This window comes from Amblyraja radiata, chromosome 14 (genome assembly GCF_010909765.2).
Source record: "Amblyraja radiata isolate CabotCenter1 chromosome 14, sAmbRad1.1.pri, whole genome shotgun sequence".
Taxonomy (NCBI): Eukaryota; Metazoa; Chordata; class Chondrichthyes; order Rajiformes; family Rajidae; genus Amblyraja; species Amblyraja radiata.
This window is the reverse complement of record NC_045969.1, coordinates 19,610,415-19,627,213: the sequence shown is the minus strand read 5'-3', so window position 1 is coordinate 19,627,213 and position 16,799 is coordinate 19,610,415. Positions and strand designations below refer to the sequence as shown.

Sequence of the window (16,799 nt, the reverse complement as noted above, 5' to 3'; positions counted from 1 at the left end):
CCCAAGAGTGAATTGACCTCCTTGTAAAGGAGGTTCTTCAATAGCAGTTACAATTTGGAATTTATTATTTTATTCTTTGGACAGTATCTTTGGCTTAAGGATTGTAATGACTCAATTTCATCAATATTCCCAGCATTTTCAAAGTATTGGGAAATATCTTGAAGGAAGAATGTGTAGGATGGAACATCCTTGTGACCGTTACCTGGTTGAGTTACTTTCACATTTCTAGAGCTGGGCCCTGTAAGGGTAGGAAAGAGTTCAGTTCAAACTATGAGCTGCCATACCTTCTTTCACTCCTGGCTATTTTGGGGTAGCTGATAGAAGCATATGTGAAAAGAACCAGAGAGGATTTGGAAACATAAAGCATATCACAAACCTCTGCAGATATCCTGGTTCCCACTCTGGCTGGCAGACTTTTTATGTTTGATTCACTTCTTCTTCTTTCATGTGGCGTGCACAGCCTAACGTTGTTGGACAACTAGTTCTATTTGATCTTCCGTTTGTGCACATCGAGTTGATTGCATTAGTCGAAACATGGCGGACCATGTGAAGGTTGCAATCTCCCACCCCCTTTGATTCACTTGAATTAGTTTAAATATATTTAATTCCTTTAAAAGGTGTGTGAGTGGTTGGCTATGTTTTACTTTGAAAGCATATAATTTTGGAAGGGATCAGTTTACTTGTAAACATTCAATTTTAGTGGTGGCTTTGACAGTCCATGTGGTAGAATGGTTGAATGGTTCTCTATTGTCACGAGTGCACAGCACAGTGAAATTCTTTTTGCATAGATCACACATGCACGATTTGCCATATTTTGGCACCATTTACAAAAAGTTCAAAGTACCTGGGGAAGGAGTATCATTGAGAATCATAGCCACTCCTGCAGGCAGTAATTGGGATGGGGGATGGGGGGGGGGGGGGGAGGGGGGGCTGCATTGCATGAGGATGCACTGGGCCACATTAGTGAACCTGGAGCTGGACAAAGTGCCTTCAGGCCAACATCGTGGTCCAAGGGCAGGTGGCCACTGATTGTAAAGCCATATGGAGTTGAAAATCGCAGTCGGTCTTATCAATCAGGCATTGAGATTAGTAGCCATTTACTGATCTTTTTAATGCCCAGTACAGAACCTACACCCGCCCTCAGATGGTGCAGCACCTGGCTTAATGTGTGCACAATGTATGAAATCCCCAGAAACAACTGTGGGCGTACTTCTAGTAACATATGGACTAACTTTAAGTAATTTACCCATGTGGATTGGTTAAATTACAAAACAGACAATGCCTATAAAACAATCACAATATAATTATAGAATGGTATTCCCACTCTTAAGTGGATTAAAAGATTCCATGACTGCTTGGTAAAATGTTCATAATTGTATTAAAAGTCACTTGGTAGGCCGCAGCTGGTGTAATTTGTATACTTCTGGAACAACAGATTTTACAATTGGTTCGTGGAGGGTGCAATGATTTATTTCCACAGCATAAAGAAGGAGAATCTATCATTATGGTGAGAGAATAAGATCTTCTTAGAGCAGAGAAAGATAAGATTCAACAAAACACTTAAATCTCTGCATGGTTTAGAGTAAAGAAACACTGCATTGGCATGAGAGAGGGTAACAAAAAGTATAGGTTAAAGTATTCACAATATAACAAAATAAAGCTGGAAAAACCTGGAAATAGTTCTGATAGGTATTTGATGGCAAGCACAGGTATGTATGGTGGGCCAAAAGGTGTGTTTTTGTGCAGTACGACTCTATGACATTAAATTACTTTGAAATAGGACATTACTGTGGTGTAGAATAAAGGGCCTGTCCCACGGGCATCATTTCCACGTCACGCAGATGGAGCGCAAAGATTTTGTACATCCCAAAATCCTGGGGCACTGCGCGCGACCGCACATCACTGCCAACGTCACCACGCACCATGCGCGCGTAATGCGCACCATGCAAGCATCACGTGCGAGGCACGACGTACGCGTCGTGCATCGTGATGCGTAAATGATGTCGCACAAATGACGCCCAAGTGGGACAGGTCCTTAAGGCATATGGGTGTTGAAGTGGACTTAATATTGGCATTCAAAAGTAAGTTGACTATAAGTTTATAAAGAAGGCGACTGCAGCACTGAGGGAAAAGGATGGGGTGGAATTAAATATTTCCTTAGTACTATTAGCCAGAATAAGAATACATGCTTATTCTGCCCGATACCATTTTTCCAATAAACCATGTGAACAATTTCCAAAGGATCTGAAATACTTAATTTTGCTACCAGGTGTTCAATACTTCTCAAAGTTTTTAAAGATCACATTTTCAGTACCTTTTGAATTTGGTGGAACTGTCATCATGCTCAGAGTTTGGTTATCTGTAAAGATAGTGGAAGGTATGAGATCAATGTTGCTATGCTTGGTTTCAGAAATGTCTTTGTAAAGTCAGGTTGTGTCACAAGTCAACAAGGGTTGTATTGCAAATTGGGTTGAATGGAAACAGGCCACACTCCATCCAAAAACACACAACGATGCCTTAGTCAAGAAAGCACACCAATGCCTCTACTTCCTCAGAAGACTAAAGAAATGTGGCTTGTCCCCAACACCTCTTTGCAATTTCTGTAGATGCAACATAGGAAGCATCCTATCTGAATGCATCACAGTTTTGTTTGGCAAATACTCTTCCCAAGACCGTAAGAAACTGTAGAGTGGTGGATGTAGCCCCCACCCCATCACACAAATCAGCTGACAGAAGATGCCCCCAGCATATTGATTGCACCGTTGTACCAGCCATGGTACATATTACCCTCAGTGTAGATGGTAACAATATGAAAAGGAATGAAAGGGAAATTAGGACTCGGAAATTAGGAGATGAGTGTACTCCAGCACTTTATTTTTGTGTTCAAGATTCCAGCATTTACATTTTCTTGTATCTCCTAATTTGTACACAGTCTACGTATACCAAGAAACATTTTCTGCTCAAGAAATAACATGTAGTGTCACTCTTTTCTGACATTAATTTACTGTACTTTCATGTGAATGTTAAATAGCAATGATCCTCCCAAGGAATACAGCAATAATACCACACCGAGGCCTGTATGTGTGATGTTAGAACAGACTGTGCCCAGGTATGTTCATGTCAAGTACTAAATCACAGTTGTCACCTACCTGTATTGTTTCCTGTAATATTCTCGCTGGGAGTGGTGGTAGACTCCACATCTGCAAACAGATTGAAGATTTTAGTATTAGCTCCTAATGTGTGAACTCCATTGTTACCATTTTTAAATTATAGAGAAAAACTCTATTTATATCATATTATGCGAAGGCAGAAGGCATTTGTTTAATTTGAATCATGTTCGATACAGACATTGTGGGCCGAAGGGCCTGTTTCTGTGCTGTACTGTTTTATGCCCCATGTCAATCCTTTTCTGTTTGGGAGGAATAATTTAATTATACAAATTATATTCTTTTTTTTTTTTTTTTTTTAATTTATTTATTAGTAGACATATTATAAAATGTAGTTACATATTATAGTAAAAAAACTTTTCATATACATCAGTCATACATTATTAAAATTTTCCATTATCAATTACTTCTGCTTCTAGTGTTTTTATTTTTTATAGAAAGAGGGAAAAAGAAAGGGTAGAAAGTTACAAATAAAAAAGAAAGCAAAAAAAAACACAACAGAAAAACAAGGGAGGTGGAATGGGTTACCTGTAATACATCAATGGAGATAGGTTCGTAGGTTATAAAGTATAGTTTTTCATCTATTCCTGAGTTCAAGTTTCAGCTGGGTCCTCGTGCTTCTAAGTCCTCTAAGTAAAGGGTCTCCGACATTTCCGTAATCCACATTTTAATTGTGGGGGTTGTAGGGCCTTTCCAAAATTTTAATATTAATTTTTTTCCGGTTATTATACTGTAATTGAGGAAATTTCTTTGGTTTGTTGTGAGTGTTAAGCTTTGTTCTGATATTCCAAGTATTATTAATTTTGTGTCTGGGTCCAGTTTTGTATTAATAACTTCTGAAGTTATTTCAAAAATATCAGTCCAGAAATGTTTAAGTTTTATACAGTTTGCAAACGTATGTGTTAAATTAGCCTCTAAATGTAGACATTTATCACAAATAGGAGAGATTTGTGGGAAGATTCTATTTAGTTTTATTTTAGAGAAGTGTAGTCTATGTAAGACCTTGAATTGTATTAAAGTGTGTCTGGCATTTAATGAACATTGATGTATTTGTTGTAAACTTTCGTCCCACATATCTTTCGTGATAGGATGACCTATTTCATTTTCCCATTTGTATCTATATGGTTCGGTCGGTGGTACCTCGTTATTTAGTAGGGTGTTATAAATATAAGCTATTAGTTTTTCAGTATTAGGATGCTTGTTCAGACATTCATCAAGAATTTCTGATTCCCTATTCCTGTAGACTTGTGTATTAGATTTAACATAATCTCTAATTTGTAGATATCTGAAGAAATTATTTGAGTGCAGTCCATAATTCTGTTGTAACTCTTGAAATGAAAGAAAAGTACCTTTCCCATAAAGATGTCCTATATTTTTGATTCCATAATTTTTCCATTGTGTGAAACCTTTGTCCATAAAGTATGATTTGAATAAAGGATTATTTACAATGGGAAGGCAGAGTGGTATATTATTCAATTTTAAATCTTTTTTTATTTGTTTCCAAATTCGTATTCCACTATGTATTATGGGGTTTTCTTTATAGGTTTTTTTGTGCAGTTTATACTCTACTTTCATGTGAATGTTAAATAGCAATGATCCTCCCAAGGAATACAGCAATAATACCACACCGAGGCCTGTATGTGTGATGTTAGAACAGACTGTGCCCAGGTATGTTCATGTCAAGTACTAAATCACAGTTGTCACCTACCTGTATTGTTTCCTGTAATATTCTCGCTGGGAGTGGTTGTAGACTCCACATCTGCAAACAGATTGAAGATTTTAGTATTAGCTCCTAATGTGTGAACTCCATTGTTACCATTTTTTAAATTATAGAGAAAAACTCTATTTATATCATATTATGCGAAGGCAGAAGGCATTTGTTTAATTTGAATCATGTTCGATACAGACATTGTGGGCCGAAGGGCCTGTTTCTGTGCTGTACTGTTTTATGCCCCATGTCAATCCTTTTCTGTTTGGGAGGAATAATTTAATTATACAAATTATATTCTTTTTTTTTTTTTTTTTTTTATTTATTTATTAGTAGACATATTATAAAATGTAGTTACATATTATAGTAAAAAAACTTTTCATATACATCAGTCATACATTATTAAAATTTTCCATTATCAATTACTTCTGCTTCTAGTGTTTTTATTTTTTATAGAAAGAGGGAAAAAGAAAGGGTAGAAAGTTACAAATAAAAAAGAAAGCAAAAAAAAACACAACAGAAAAACAAGGGAGGTGGAATGGGTTACCTGTAATACATCAATGGAGATAGGTTCGTAGGTTATAAAGTATAGTTTTTCATCTATTCCTGAGTTCAAGTTTCAGCTGGGTCCTCGTGCTTCTAAGTCCTCTAAGTAAAGGGTCTCCGACATTTCCGTAATCCACATTTTAATTGTGGGGGTTGTAGGGCCTTTCCAAAATTTTAATATTAATTTTTTTCCGGTTATTATACTTTAATTGAGGAAATTTCTTTGGTTTGTTGTGAGTGTTAAGCTTTGTTCTGATATTCCAAGTATTATTAATTTTGTGTCTGGGTCCAGTTTTGTATTAATAACTTCTGAAGTTATTTCAAAAATATCAGTCCAGAAATGTTTAAGTTTTATACAGTTTGCAAACGTATGTGTTAAATTAGCCTCTAAATGTAGACATTTATCACAAATAGGAGAGATTTGTGGGAAGATTCTATTTAGTTTTATTTTAGAGAAGTGTAGTCTATGTAAGACCTTGAATTGTATTAAAGTGTGTCTGGCATTTAATGAACATTGATGTATTTGTTGTAAACTTTCGTCCCACATATCTTTCGTGATAGGATGACCTATTTCATTTTCCCATTTGTATCTATATGGTTCGGTCGGTGGTACCTCGTTATTTAGTAGGGTGTTATAAATATAAGCTATTAGTTTTTCAGTATTAGGATGCTTGTTCAGACATTCATCAAGAATTTCTGATTCCCTATTCCTGTAGACTTGTGTATTAGATTTAACATAATCTCTAATTTGTAGATATCTGAAGAAATTATTTGAGTGCAGTCCATAATTCTGTTGTAACTCTTGAAATGAAAGAAAAGTACCTTTCCCATAAAGATGTCCTATATTTTTGATTCCATAATTTTTCCATTGTGTGAAACCTTTGTCCATAAAGTATGATTTGAATAAAGGATTATTTACAATGGGAAGGCAGAGTGGTATATTATTCAATTTTAAATCTTTTTTTATTTGTTTCCAAATTCGTATTCCACTATGTATTATGGGGTTTTCTTTATAGGTTTTTTTGTGCAGTTTATACTCTACTTTCATGTGAATGTTAAATAGCAATGATCCTCCCAAGGAATACAGCAATAATACCACACCGAGGCCTGTATGTGTGATGTTAGAACAGACTGTGCCCAGGTATGTTCATGTCAAGTACTAAATCACAGTTGTCACCTACCTGTATTGTTTCCTGTAATATTCTCGCTGGGAGTGGTGGTAGACTCCACATCTGCAAACAGATTGAAGATTTTAGTATTAGCTCCTAATGTGTGAACTCCATTGTTACCATTTTTTAAATTATAGAGAAAAACTCTATTTATATCATATTATGCGAAGGCAGAAGGCATTTGTTTAATTTGAATCATGTTCGATACAGACATTGTGGGCCGAAGGGCCTGTTTCTGTGCTGTACTGTTTTATGCCCCATGTCAATCCTTTTCTGTTTGGGAGGAATAATTTAATTATACAAATTATATTCTTTTTTTTTTTTTTTTTTTATTTATTTATTAGTAGACATATTATAAAATGTAGTTACATATTATAGTAAAAAAACTTTTCATATACATCAGTCATACATTATTAAAATTTTCCATTATCAATTACTTCTGCTTCTAGTGTTTTTATTTTTTATAGAAAGAGGGAAAAAGAAAGGGTAGAAAGTTACAAATAAAAAAGAAAGCAAAAAAAAACACAACAGAAAAACAAGGGAGGTGGAATGGGTTACCTGTAATACATCAATGGAGATAGGTTCGTAGGTTATAAAGTATAGTTTTTCATCTATTCCTGAGTTCAGTTTCAGCTGGGTCCTCGTGCTTCTAAGTCCTCTAAGTAAAGGGTCTCCGACATTTCCGTAATCCACATTTTAATTGTGGGGGTTGTAGGGCCTTTCCAAAATTTTAATATTAATTTTTTTCCGGTTATTATACTGTAATTGAGGAAATTTCTTTGGTTTGTTGTGAGTGTTAAGCTTTGTTCTGATATTCCAAGTATTATTAATTTTGTGTCTGGGTCCAGTTTTGTATTAATAACTTCTGAAGTTATTTCAAAAATATCAGTCCAGAAATGTTTAAGTTTTATACAGTTTGCAAACGTATGTGTTAAATTAGCCTCTAAATGTAGACATTTATCACAAATAGGAGAGATTTGTGGGAAGATTCTATTTAGTTTTATTTTAGAGAAGTGTAGTCTATGTAAGACCTTGAATTGTATTAAAGTGTGTCTGGCATTTAATGAACATTGATGTATTTGTTGTAAACTTTCGTCCCACATATCTTTCGTGATAGGATGACCTATTTCATTTTCCCATTTGTATCTATATGGTTCGGTCGGTGGTACCTCGTTATTTAGTAGGGGGTTATAAATATAAGCTATTAGTTTTTCAGTATTAGGATGCTTGTTCAGACATTCATCAAGAATTTCTGATTCCCTATTCCTGTAGACTTGTGTATTAGATTTAACATAATCTCTAATTTGTAGATATCTGAAGAAATTATTTGAGTGCAGTCCATAATTCTGTTGTAACTCTTGAAATGAAAGAAAAGTACCTTTCCCATAAAGATGTCCTATATTTTGATTCCATAATTTTTCCATTGTGTGAAACCTTTGTCCATAAAGTATGATTTGAATAAAGGATTATTTACAATGGGAAGGCAGAGTGGTATATTATTCAATTTTAAATCTTTTTTATTTGTTTCCAAATTCGTATTCCACTATGTATTATGGGGTTTTCTTTATAGGTTTTTTTGTGCAGTTTATACTCTACTTTCATGTGAATGTTAAATAGCAATGATCCTCCCAAGGAATACAGCAATAATACCACACCGAGGCCTGTATGTGTGATGTTAGAACAGACTGTGCCCAGGTATGTTCATGTCAAGTACTAAATCACAGTTGTCACCTACCTGTATTGTTTCCTGTAATATTCTCGCTGGGAGTGGTGGTAGACTCCACATCTGCAAACAGATTGAAGATTTTAGTATTAGCTCCTAATGTGTGAACTCCATTGTTACCATTTTTTAAATTATAGAGAAAAACTCTATTTATATCATATTATGCGAAGGCAGAAGGCATTTGTTTAATTTGAATCATGTTCGATACAGACATTGTGGGCCGAAGGGCCTGTTTCTGTGCTGTACTGTTTTATGCCCCATGTCAATCCTTTTCTGTTTGGGAGGAATAATTTAATTATACAAATTATATTCTTTTTTTTTTTTTTTTTTTAATTTATTTATTAGTAGACATATTATAAAATGTAGTTACATATTATAGTAAAAAAACTTTTCATATACATCAGTCATACATTATTAAAATTTTCCATTATCAATTACTTCTGCTTCTAGTGTTTTTATTTTTTATAGAAAGAGGGAAAAAGAAAGGGTAGAAAGTTACAAATAAAAAAGAAAGCAAAAAAAAAACACAACAGAAAAACAAGGGAGGTGGAATGGGTTACCTGTAATACATCAATGGAGATAGGTTCGTAGGTTATAAAGTATAGTTTTTCATCTATTCCTGAGTTCAAGTTTCAGCTGGGTCCTCGTGCTTCTAAGTCCTCTAAGTAAAGGGTCTCCGACATTTCCGTAATCCACATTTTAATTGTGGGGGTTGTAGGGCCTTTCCAAAATTTTAATATTAATTTTTTTCCGGTTATTATACTGTAATTGAGGAAATTTCTTTGGTTTGTTGTGAGTGTTAAGCTTTGTTCTGATATTCCAAGTATTATTAATTTTGTGTCTGGGTCCAGTTTTGTATTAATAACTTCTGAAGTTATTTCAAAAATATCAGTCCAGAAATGTTTAAGTTTTATACAGTTTGCAAACGTATGTGTTAAATTAGCCTCTAAATGTAGACATTTATCACAAATAGGAGAGATTTGTGGGAAGATTCTATTTAGTTTTATTTTAGAGAAGTGTAGTCTATGTAAGACCTTGAATTGTATTAAAGTGTGTCTGGCATTTAATGAACATTGATGTATTTGTTGTAAACTTTCGTCCCACATATCTTTCGTGATAGGATGACCTATTTCATTTTCCCATTTGTATCTATATGGTTCGGTCGGTGGTACCTCGTTATTTAGTAGGGTGTTATAAATATAAGCTATTAGTTTTTCAGTATTAGGATGCTTGTTCAGACATTCATCAAGAATTTCTGATTCCCTATTCCTGTAGACTTGTGTATTAGATTTAACATAATCTCTAATTTGTAGATATCTGAAGAAATTATTTGAGTGCAGTCCATAATTCTGTTGTAACTCTTGAAATGAAAGAAAAGTACCTTTCCCATAAAGATGTCCTATATTTTTGATTCCATAATTTTTCCATTGTGTGAAACCTTTGTCCATAAAGTATGATTTGAATAAAGGATTATTTACAATGGGAAGGCAGAGTGGTATATTATTCAATTTTAAATCTTTTTTTATTTGTTTCCAAATTCGTATTCCACTATGTATTATGGGGTTTTCTTTATAGGTTTTTTTGTGCAGTTTATACTCTACTTTCATGTGAATGTTAAATAGCAATGATCCTCCCAAGGAATACAGCAATAATACCACACCGAGGCCTGTATGTGTGATGTTAGAACAGACTGTGCCCAGGTATGTTCATGTCAAGTACTAAATCACAGTTGTCACCTACCTGTATTGTTTCCTGTAATATTCTCGCTGGGAGTGGTGGTAGACTCCACATCTGCAAACAGATTGAAGATTTTAGTATTAGCTCCTAATGTGTGAACTCCATTGTTACCATTTTTTAAATTATAGAGAAAAACTCTATTTATATCATATTATGCGAAGGCAGAAGGCATTTGTTTAATTTGAATCATGTTCGATACAGACATTGTGGGCCGAAGGGCCTGTTTCTGTGCTGTACTGTTTTATGCCCCATGTCAATCCTTTTCTGTTTGGGAGGAATAATTTAATTATAAAAATTATATTCTTTTTTTTTTTTTTTTTTAATTTATTTATTAGTAGACATATTATAAAATGTAGTTACATATTATAGTAAAAAAACTTTTCATATACATCAGTCATACATTATTAAAATTTTCCATTATCAATTACTTCTGCTTCTAGTGTTTTTATTTTTTATAGAAAGAGGGAAAAAGAAAGGGTAGAAAGTTACAAATAAAAAAGAAAGCAAAAAAAAACACAACAGAAAAACAAGGGAGGTGGAATGGGTTACCTGTAATACATCAATGGAGATAGGTTCGTAGGTTATAAAGTATAGTTTTTCATCTATTCCTGAGTTCAAGTTTCAGCTGGGTCCTCGTGCTTCTAAGTCCTCTAAGTAAAGGGTCTCCGACATTTCCGTAATCCACATTTTAATTGTGGGGGTTGTAGGGCCTTTCCAAAATTTTAATATTAATTTTTTTCCGGTTATTATACTGTAATTGAGGAAATTTCTTTGGTTTGTTGTGAGTGTTAAGCTTTGTTCTGATATTCCAAGTATTATTAATTTTGTGTCTGGGTCCAGTTTTGTATTAATAACTTCTGAAGTTATTTCAAAAATATCAGTCCAGAAATGTTTAAGTTTTATACAGTTTGCAAACGTATGTGTTAAATTAGCCTCTAAATGTAGACATTTATCACAAATAGGAGAGATTTGTGGGAAGATTCTATTTAGTTTTATTTTAGAGAAGTGTAGTCTATGTAAGACCTTGAATTGTATTAAAGTGTGTCTGGCATTTAATGAACATTGATGTATTTGTTGTAAACTTTCGTCCCACATATCTTTCGTGATAGGATGACCTATTTCATTTTCCCATTTGTATCTATATGGTTCGGTCGGTGGTACCTCGTTATTTAGTAGGGTGTTATAAATATAAGCTATTAGTTTTTCAGTATTAGGATGCTTGTTCAGACATTCATCAAGAATTTCTGATTCCCTATTCCTGTAGACTTGTGTATTAGATTTAACATAATCTCTAATTTGTAGATATCTGAAGAAATTATTTGAGTGCAGTCCATAATTCTGTTGTAACTCTTGAAATGAAAGAAAAGTACCTTTCCCATAAAGATGTCCTATATTTTTGATTCCATAATTTTTCCATTGTGTGAAACCTTTGTCCATAAAGTATGATTCGAATAAAGGATTATTTACAATGGGAAGGCAGAGTGGTATATTATTCAATTTTAAATCTTTTTTTATTTGTTTCCAAATTCGTATTCCACTATGTATTATGGGGTTTTCTTTATAGGTTTTTTTGTGCAGTTTATACTCTACTTTCATGTGAATGTTAAATAGCAATGATCCTCCCAAGGAATACAGCAATAATACCACACCGAGGCCTGTATGTGTGATGTTAGAACAGACTGTGCCCAGGTATGTTCATGTCAAGTACTAAATCACAGTTGTCACCTACCTGTATTGTTTCCTGTAATATTCTCGCTGGGAGTGGTGGTAGACTCCACATCTGCAAACAGATTGAAGATTTTAGTATTAGCTCCTAATGTGTGAACTCCATTGTTACCATTTTTTAAATTATAGAGAAAAACTCTATTTATATCATATTATGCGAAGGCAGAAGGCATTTGTTTAATTTGAATCATGTTCGATACAGACATTGTGGGCCGAAGGGCCTGTTTCTGTGCTGTACTGTTTTATGCCCCATGTCAATCCTTTTCTGTTTGGGAGGAATAATTTAATTATACAAATTATATTCTTTTTTTTTTTTTTTTTTTAATTTATTTATTAGTAGACATATTATAAAATGTAGTTACATATTATAGTAAAAAAACTTTTCATATACATCAGTCATACATTATTAAAATTTTCCATTATCAATTACTTCTGCTTCTAGTGTTTTTATTTTTTATAGAAAGAGGGAAAAAGAAAGGGTAGAAAGTTACAAATAAAAAAGAAAGCAAAAAAAAACACAACAGAAAAACAAGGGAGGTGGAATGGGTTACCTGTAATACATCAATGGAGATAGGTTCGTAGGTTATAAAGTATAGTTTTTCATCTATTCCTGAGTTCAAGTTTCAGCTGGGTCCTCGTGCTTCTAAGTCCTCTAAGTAAAGGGTCTCCGACATTTCCGTAATCCACATTTTAATTGTGGGGGTTGTAGGGCCTTTCCAAAATTTTAATATTAATTTTTTTCCGGTTATTATACTGTAATTGAGGAAATTTCTTTGGTTTGTTGTGAGTGTTAAGCTTTGTTCTGATATTCCAAGTATTATTAATTTTGTGTCTGGGTCCAGTTTTGTATTAATAACTTCTGAAGTTATTTCAAAAATATCAGTCCAGAAATGTTTAAGTTTTATACAGTTTGCAAACGTATGTGTTAAATTAGCCTCTAAATGTAGACATTTATCACAAATAGGAGAGATTTGTGGGAAGATTCTATTTAGTTTTATTTTAGAGAAGTGTAGTCTATGTAAGACCTTGAATTGTATTAAAGTGTGTCTGGCATTTAATGAACATTGATGTATTTGTTGTAAACTTTCGTCCCACATATCTTTCGTGATAGGATGACCTATTTCATTTTCCCATTTGTATCTATATGGTTCGGTCGGTGGTACCTCGTTATTTAGTAGGGTGTTATAAATATAAGCTATTAGTTTTTCAGTATTAGGATGCTTGTTCAGACATTCATCAAGAATTTCTGATTCCCTATTCCTGTAGACTTGTGTATTAGATTTAACATAATCTCTAATTTGTAGATATCTGAAGAAATTATTTGAGTGCAGTCCATAATTCTGTTGTAACTCTTGAAATGAAAGAAAAGTACCTTTCCCATAAAGATGTCCTATATTTTTGATTCCATAATTTTTCCATTGTGTGAAACCTTTGTCCATAAAGTATGATTTGAATAAAGGATTATTTACAATGGGAAGGCAGAGTGGTATATTATTCAATTTTAAATCTTTTTTTATTTGTTTCCAAATTCGTATTCCACTATGTATTATGGGGTTTTCTTTATAGGTTTTTTTGTGCAGTTTATACTCTACTTTCATGTGAATGTTAAATAGCAATGATCCTCCCAAGGAATACAGCAATAATACCACACCGAGGCCTGTATGTGTGATGTTAGAACAGACTGTGCCCAGGTATGTTCATGTCAAGTACTAAATCACAGTTGTCACCTACCTGTATTGTTTCCTGTAATATTCTCGCTGGGAGTGGTGGTAGACTCCACATCTGCAAACAGATTGAAGATTTTAGTATTAGCTCCTAATGTGTGAACTCCATTGTTACCATTTTTTAAATTATAGAGAAAAACTCTATTTATATCATATTATGCGAAGGCAGAAGGCATTTGTTTAATTTGAATCATGTTCGATACAGACATTGTGGGCCGAAGGGCCTGTTTCTGTGCTGTACTGTTTTATGCCCCATGTCAATCCTTTTCTGTTTGGGAGGAATAATTTAATTATACAAATTATATTCTTTTTTTTTTTTTTTTTTTAATTTATTTATTAGTAGACATATTATAAAATGTAGTTACATATTATAGTAAAAAAACTTTTCATATACATCAGTCATACATTATTAAAATTTTCCATTATCAATTACTTCTGCTTCTAGTGTTTTTATTTTTTATAGAAAGAGGGAAAAAGAAAGGGTAGAAAGTTACAAATAAAAAAGAAAGCAAAAAAAAACACAACAGAAAAACAAGGGAGGTGGAATGGGTTACCTGTAATACATCAATGGAGATAGGTTCGTAGGTTATAAAGTATAGTTTTTCATCTATTCCTGAGTTCAAGTTTCAGCTGGGTCCTCGTGCTTCTAAGTCCTCTAAGTAAAGGGTCTCCGACATTTCCGTAATCCACATTTTAATTGTGGGGGTTGTAGGGCCTTTCCAAAATTTTAATATTAATTTTTTTCCGGTTATTATACTGTAATTGAGGAAATTTCTTTGGTTTGTTGTGAGTGTTAAGCTTTGTTCTGATATTCCAAGTATTATTAATTTTGTGTCTGGGTCCAGTTTTGTATTAATAACTTCTGAAGTTATTTCAAAAATATCAGTCCAGAAATGTTTAAGTTTTATACAGTTTGCAAACGTATGTGTTAAATTAGCCTCTAAATGTAGACATTTATCACAAATAGGAGAGATTTGTGGGAAGATTCTATTTAGTTTTATTTTAGAGAAGTGTAGTCTATGTAAGACCTTGAATTGTATTAAAGTGTGTCTGGCATTTAATGAACATTGATGTATTTGTTGTAAACTTTCGTCCCACATATCTTTCGTGATAGGATGACCTATTTCATTTTCCCATTTGTATCTATATGGTTCGGTCGGTGGTACCTCGTTATTTAGTAGGGTGTTATAAATATAAGCTATTAGTTTTTCAGTATTAGGATGCTTGTTCAGACATTCATCAAGAATTTCTGATTCCCTATTCCTGTAGACTTGTGTATTAGATTTAACATAATCTCTAATTTGTAGATATCTGAAGAAATTATTTGAGTGCAGTCCATAATTCTGTTGTAACTCTTGAAATGAAAGAAAAGTACCTTTCCCATAAAGATGTCCTATATTTTTGATTCCATAATTTTTCCATTGTGTGAAACCTTTGTCCATAAAGTATGATTTGAATAAAGGATTATTTACAATGGGAAGGCAGAGTGGTATATTATTCAATTTTAAATCTTTTTTTATTTGTTTCCAAATTCGTATTCCACTATGTATTATGGGGTTTTCTTTATAGGTTTTTTTGTGCAGTTTATACTCTACTTTCATGTGAATGTTAAATAGCAATGATCCTCCCAAGGAATACAGCAATAATACCACACCGAGGCCTGTATGTGTGATGTTAGAACAGACTGTGCCCAGGTATGTTCATGTCAAGTACTAAATCACAGTTGTCACCTACCTGTATTGTTTCCTGTAATATTCTCGCTGGGAGTGGTGGTAGACTCCACATCTGCAAACAGATTGAAGATTTTAGTATTAGCTCCTAATGTGTGAACTCCATTGTTACCATTTTTTAAATTATAGAGAAAAACTCTATTTATATCATATTATGCGAAGGCAGAAGGCATTTGTTTAATTTGAATCATGTTCGATACAGACATTGTGGGCCGAAGGGCCTGTTTCTGTGCTGTACTGTTTTATGCCCCATGTCAATCCTTTTCTGTTTGGGAGGAATAATTTAATTATACAAATTATATTCTTTTTTTTTTTTTTTTTTTAATTTATTTATTAGTAGACATATTATAAAATGTAGTTACATATTATAGTAAAAAAACTTTTCATATACATCAGTCATACATTATTAAAATTTTCCATTATCAATTACTTCTGCTTCTAGTGTTTTTATTTTTTATAGAAAGAGGGAAAAAGAAAGGGTAGAAAGTTACAAATAAAAAAGAAAGCAAAAAAAAACACAACAGAAAAACAAGGGAGGTGGAATGGGTTACCTGTAATACATCAATGGAGATAGGTTCGTAGGTTATAAAGTATAGTTTTTCATCTATTCCTGAGTTCAAGTTTCAGCTGGGTCCTCGTGCTTCTAAGTCCTCTAAGTAAAGGGTCTCCGACATTTCCGTAATCCACATTTTAATTGTGGGGGTTGTAGGGCCTTTCCAAAATTTTAATATTAATTTTTTTCCGGTTATTATACTGTAATTGAGGAAATTTCTTTGGTTTGTTGTGAGTGTTAAGCTTTGTTCTGATATTCCAAGTATTATTAATTTTGTGTCTGGGTCCAGTTTTGTATTAATAACTTCTGAAGTTATTTCAAAAATATCAGTCCAGAAATGTTTAAGTTTTATACAGTTTGCAAACGTATGTGTTAAATTAGCCTCTAAATGTAGACATTTATCACAAATAGGAGAGATTTGTGGGAAGATTCTATTTAGTTTTATTTTAGAGAAGTGTAGTCTATGTAAGACCTTGAATTGTATTAAAGTGTGTCTGGCATTTAATGAACATTGATGTATTTGTTGTAAACTTTCGTCCCACATATCTTTCGTGATAGGATGACCTATTTCATTTTCCCATTTGTATCTATATGGTTCGGTCGGTGGTACCTCGTTATTTAGTAGGGTGTTATAAATATAAGCTATTAGTTTTTCAGTATTAGGATGCTTGTTCAGACATTCATCAAGAATTTCTGATTCCCTATTCCTGTAGACTTGTGTATTAGATTTAACATAATCTCTAATTTGTAGATATCTGAAGAAATTATTTGAGTGCAGTCCATAATTCTGTTGTAACTCTTGAAATGAAAGAAAAGTACCTTTCCCATAAAGATGTCCTATATTTTTGATTCCATAATTTTTCCATTGTGTGAAACCTTTGTCCATAAAGTATGATTTGAATAAAGGATTATTTACAATGGGAAGGCAGAGTGGTATATTATTCAATTTTAAATCTTTTTTTATTTGTTTCCAAATTCGTATTCCACTATGTATTATGGGGTTTTCTTTATAGGTTT

General features: G+C 33.2%; 1 protein-coding gene across 8 annotated transcripts in view; it reads right to left on the bottom strand.

Annotated features, from left to right (window-relative positions):
* Positions 1-2,195: 2,195 nt before the first annotated feature.
* The window catches only part of LOC116980466 (mucosal pentraxin-like), a 63,181-nt gene continuing 48,577 nt past the window's right edge, over positions 2,196-16,799 (bottom strand). For 2 of the 8 annotated variants that reach the window (XM_033032721.1, XM_033032720.1), the window contains exon 10: positions 2,196-2,359. In XM_033032721.1, the coding sequence (XP_032888612.1) occupies positions 2,274-2,359 (86 nt within the window). In that variant the 3' untranslated portion in view covers positions 2,196-2,273. The remainder of the gene's footprint in view (positions 2,360-16,799) is intronic. The other 6 variants (XM_033032722.1, XM_033032725.1, XM_033032723.1 and 3 more) reach the window with 3 other exon arrangements.